Here is a 3987-nt window from a genome sequence, read left to right on the forward strand (position 1 = left end):
TTTTATTTTTATTTTCAATTTTATTTAAGTCAGGTCCAGGTCCGGGTTTGGGGCCGGGGCCGTAGTCCGAGTTCAGGACTGGGGCCGGCGCCAGAGTCCAGGTCCCAAGGTCTAGGTTGGGGTCTGAGTCCAAAATATTAATTAAGAAAAATATTGTTTAAAAAATTTTAAAAGTGATTTTTTTTTGTTTTTAAAATTTAGATTCTTAATTAAAAAATTGAAAAGTAAAAACAGTTTTATAGAACATGATTTTAAAAAATATTTTCACTTTTCTACTTTTAAAAACAAAAAACTGATTAAAAAAGTGTTACCAAACGCACCCAGAAATGTGCTAAATAGAGTATATTTGTTGTATAAATTAAAAAAATTTGGATACCAAAAATATAAAAATAACATATCAATGCACACAGAAATGTGAAGCAAAAAAGAAAATGCACCTTAGAAGATCACTTATATACTTTTTATAACCACCCCATTAAAAATAAAAATCAATTTGGATATAGCTTAAATATCCTTACAAGTTTTTTCAAAAAAAAAAAAAAATCCCTACAAGTACAGCTCATGGACCAAAATAGGGAGATTGTTTCTGCGGACCTTAAAAGGTTTAAGACAACAATTAAAATTCCATGCACGTAGCAAGTACCAACCAATTACCCAAATCTGTATATAGTTGTAAAATTCCAAATATACCCAAATATAGAATCTATTAATTAATAGTACAACGTCTTCTATATATATATACATATATATATATATATATATATATATATAAAGAAGAAAGTAGCCCTCCATTATTTTACCCTCATTTTCTCCAAACCCTCCATTTAAATTAAACACATTATCTCAACAAAACCATAACAGTTAATATCTTAACTTTCTGGTGTTTTCCCGTGAAACAAACAGAGAAAATATACAGAAAGAAAAGATATAGCAGAGATATATAGAAATGAGAGAAATTCTTCATATCCAAGGTGGACAATGCGGGAACCAAATAGGAGCCAAGTTCTGGGAGGTTATTTGCAACGAGCATGGAATTGACACCACCGGAAAGTATGGTGGGGATTCATCGGAACTCCAGTTAGATAGGATCAATATCTATTACAATGAGGCGAGTGGCGGGAGGTACGTCCCACGTGCTGTTCTCATGGATTTGGAGCCTGGAACCATGGACTCCATTAGATCAGGTCCCTATGGTGAAATTTTCAGGCCTGATAATTTCGTGTTTGGTCAGTCTGGGGCTGGAAACAACTGGGCCAAGGGTCACTACACAGAGGGTGCTGAGCTTATTGATTCTGTTCTTGATGTTGTTCGCAAGGAGGCTGAGAATTGCGACTGCTTACAAGGTATATATTATATATATAACTACATGAAAGTCATTGAATGCTGTTATATTTATTTTTTTAATGGCCATTTATAATAGGGATTAGTTCCTTCCAAATAGAAAACAATAGGGATTTGTTCATAAATACTCAAAAATTATAAAAAATATACCTTTTCACTTATCTATAATATGAGCATTGCTATGCACCAAAAAATAGCTATACAGATATAATATATTTATTGATTAAAATCTATTAGTGTCCTATATGTACATATTAATTGGAATTAAAGTGTTTTTGTTCTCCGTTGTAGTGGTTCTTTGGATCAAATTTTTAGTTTCATTTATTTGGTTTATAATTCTAGGTGGGGGTAACTAATGACTTTGTTGGGATCAATTGCAGTCATTTGACGCCTTAATTTTATTTTCTTAATGTGAAAGTTGGGTTTTTTGTTTCACTTTTTATTTTTATTTGTATTTATAATTATAGTTTACAATGTCATTTGCAATTGAAGCATTATAAACTTATATATATATATATGTGAATTTTTTTTTTTGGATGAATTACAGGATTCCAAGTATGTCATTCGTTGGGGGGTGGAACGGGGTCAGGAATGGGAACTCTTCTTATCTCAAAGATCAGAGAAGAGTACCCAGATCGGATGATGTTGACATTCTCTGTTTTTCCTTCTCCTAAAGTATCTGATACAGTTGTTGAACCATATAACGCCACTCTTTCAGTGCATCAGCTTGTTGAAAACGCCGATGAGTGTATGGTTTTAGACAATGAAGCTCTCTATGACATTTGCTTCCGAACACTCAAGCTTGCCACTCCCACTTGTAAGTATATCTCAAACCTTAAAATATTAATTTCATCTGACGCATGTTAATTCTGATCTTTGTCAATGTATAGTTGGTGATCTCAACCATCTAATCTCTGGCACCATGAGTGGCGTCACATGTTGTCTAAGGTTTCCGGGACAGCTTAACTCGGACCTTCGAAAGCTTGCGGTTAACCTCATTCCTTTCCCTCGGCTACACTTCTTTATGGTTGGATTCGCACCACTAACAGCCAGAGGATCCCAGCAGTATAGTGCCCTCTCTGTACCCGAGTTAACTCAGCAAATGTGGGATGCCAAGAACATGATGTGCGCTGCTGATCCTCGCCACGGTCGGTACCTCACCGCTTCGGCCATGTTTCGTGGGAAGATGAGCACAAAGGAAGTGGATGAGCAGATGATCAATATCCAGAACAAGAACTCTTCATACTTCGTTGAATGGATACCAAACAATGTCAAGTCCAGCGTTTGTGATATTCCCCCAAAGGGTTTGAGGATGTCATCTACTTTCGTTGGAAACTCTACATCGATTCAGGAGATGTTTAGGAGAGTGAGTGAGCAGTTCACGGCTATGTTCAGACGCAAGGCGTTTTTACATTGGTACACTGGTGAAGGAATGGATGAGATGGAGTTCACTGAGGCTGAGAGCAACATGAATGATCTTGTGGCTGAGTATCAGCAGTATCAGGATGCAACTATTGATGAGGAGGAGTATGAAAACTATGAGGAGGAAGAGGCGGAAGGAGAAGAAGCGGAAGAGGTTCATGAATGATATGGTTCATCTGTATTGTAGCTCTAATTCAGTTCCCCATTGTATTGTTCTTGACTTACTTTAAGTTTTACTATGTCATATGTTGTTTGTTGTCTCTCAATCTCATCAGATTTTAACATATCAATCACATATCATGTGAATGTATAATTGTGAACCACTGCTTTTATTTTTTTATCATTTCTTGTTCCTGCTATTTGTTTTCTGTTTGGAAATATATATATATGGCATATATAAACGGATGGTATGACTGGCTGTAACAAAATAAAACATAAATAAAATAAGAACAAGAAATACCTGAAGATTATGTTGATAGGAAGCAATGAAAATATAGAAATAGAAATCACTACTACAAAACATACAATTTTTGTTGATTTTGTACTCATATCAATTAATAGGGTCAGTTGGTGAAACCGACATACATATATATACCGCAGATGCAAAAAGTAAATTGTTACGTAGGTTCCCAACCAACGCTATGAAAATGTACTGTTGGTACAAAACTAAGGCAACAAAATGTAAAACTCAAATTTCACTCAAATGCAACAGTTTTGAATCGACGCTAACTAAAAAATAATACCAGATCAAATATGTATTCCTCCATTCGCACAACATCATAAATTAAAAGAGCACCAAAACCACCGCACCCCTTCCATCCCTGAATCACCACCAGAGTTTCAAGTCGAACAACCACTAACATATCCTTGCTACACTAATAATAAAAAATAAGGTTTGTGGAGCCGAGACCACTTGAGAGAGAGATCCGAGACCACCAAAACCGAGGAAGAGAATGATGAGAGAGAGAGAGCGTGTGAGATCTAGAAAGAGAAAGAGATGAGAGTGAGAGAAGTATCTGGGGCTATTGGGCTCGGTCTGATAGTGTAGGGGCGACGACGGGTGTCATGAGCCAAGCCTTAGGCCGTGGCAGATATGTAATATCCATAACTTATTGGGTGATCAAAGGTCACACTTTGACACTTCTAGAAAAATCACACTTATAATTGATCCTTTAATTAATATCACAAAATACTTATTTAAAAATAATAAATTAACTCCTATAT

The 3987-nt window shown here is 35.7% G+C and overlaps 1 protein-coding gene across 1 annotated transcript; it reads left to right on the forward strand.

Annotated features, from left to right (window-relative positions):
• Nucleotides 1-798: 798 nt before the first annotated feature.
• LOC115696906 (tubulin beta chain-like) lies at nucleotides 799-3106 on the forward strand. The gene is made up of 3 exons (XM_030623804.2): nucleotides 799-1343; nucleotides 1889-2158; nucleotides 2232-3106. Exons 1-3 carry the CDS (start codon nucleotides 947-949, stop codon nucleotides 2927-2929), a joined length of 1365 nt encoding a protein of 454 aa, XP_030479664.1. The 5' UTR covers nucleotides 799-946; the 3' UTR covers nucleotides 2930-3106.
• The last annotated feature ends 881 nt before the right edge of the window (nucleotides 3107-3987 follow it).

The sequence above is a fragment of the Cannabis sativa genome, chromosome 7 (assembly GCF_029168945.1).
Source record: "Cannabis sativa cultivar Pink pepper isolate KNU-18-1 chromosome 7, ASM2916894v1, whole genome shotgun sequence".
Lineage (NCBI taxonomy): Eukaryota > Viridiplantae > Streptophyta > Magnoliopsida > Rosales > Cannabaceae > Cannabis > Cannabis sativa.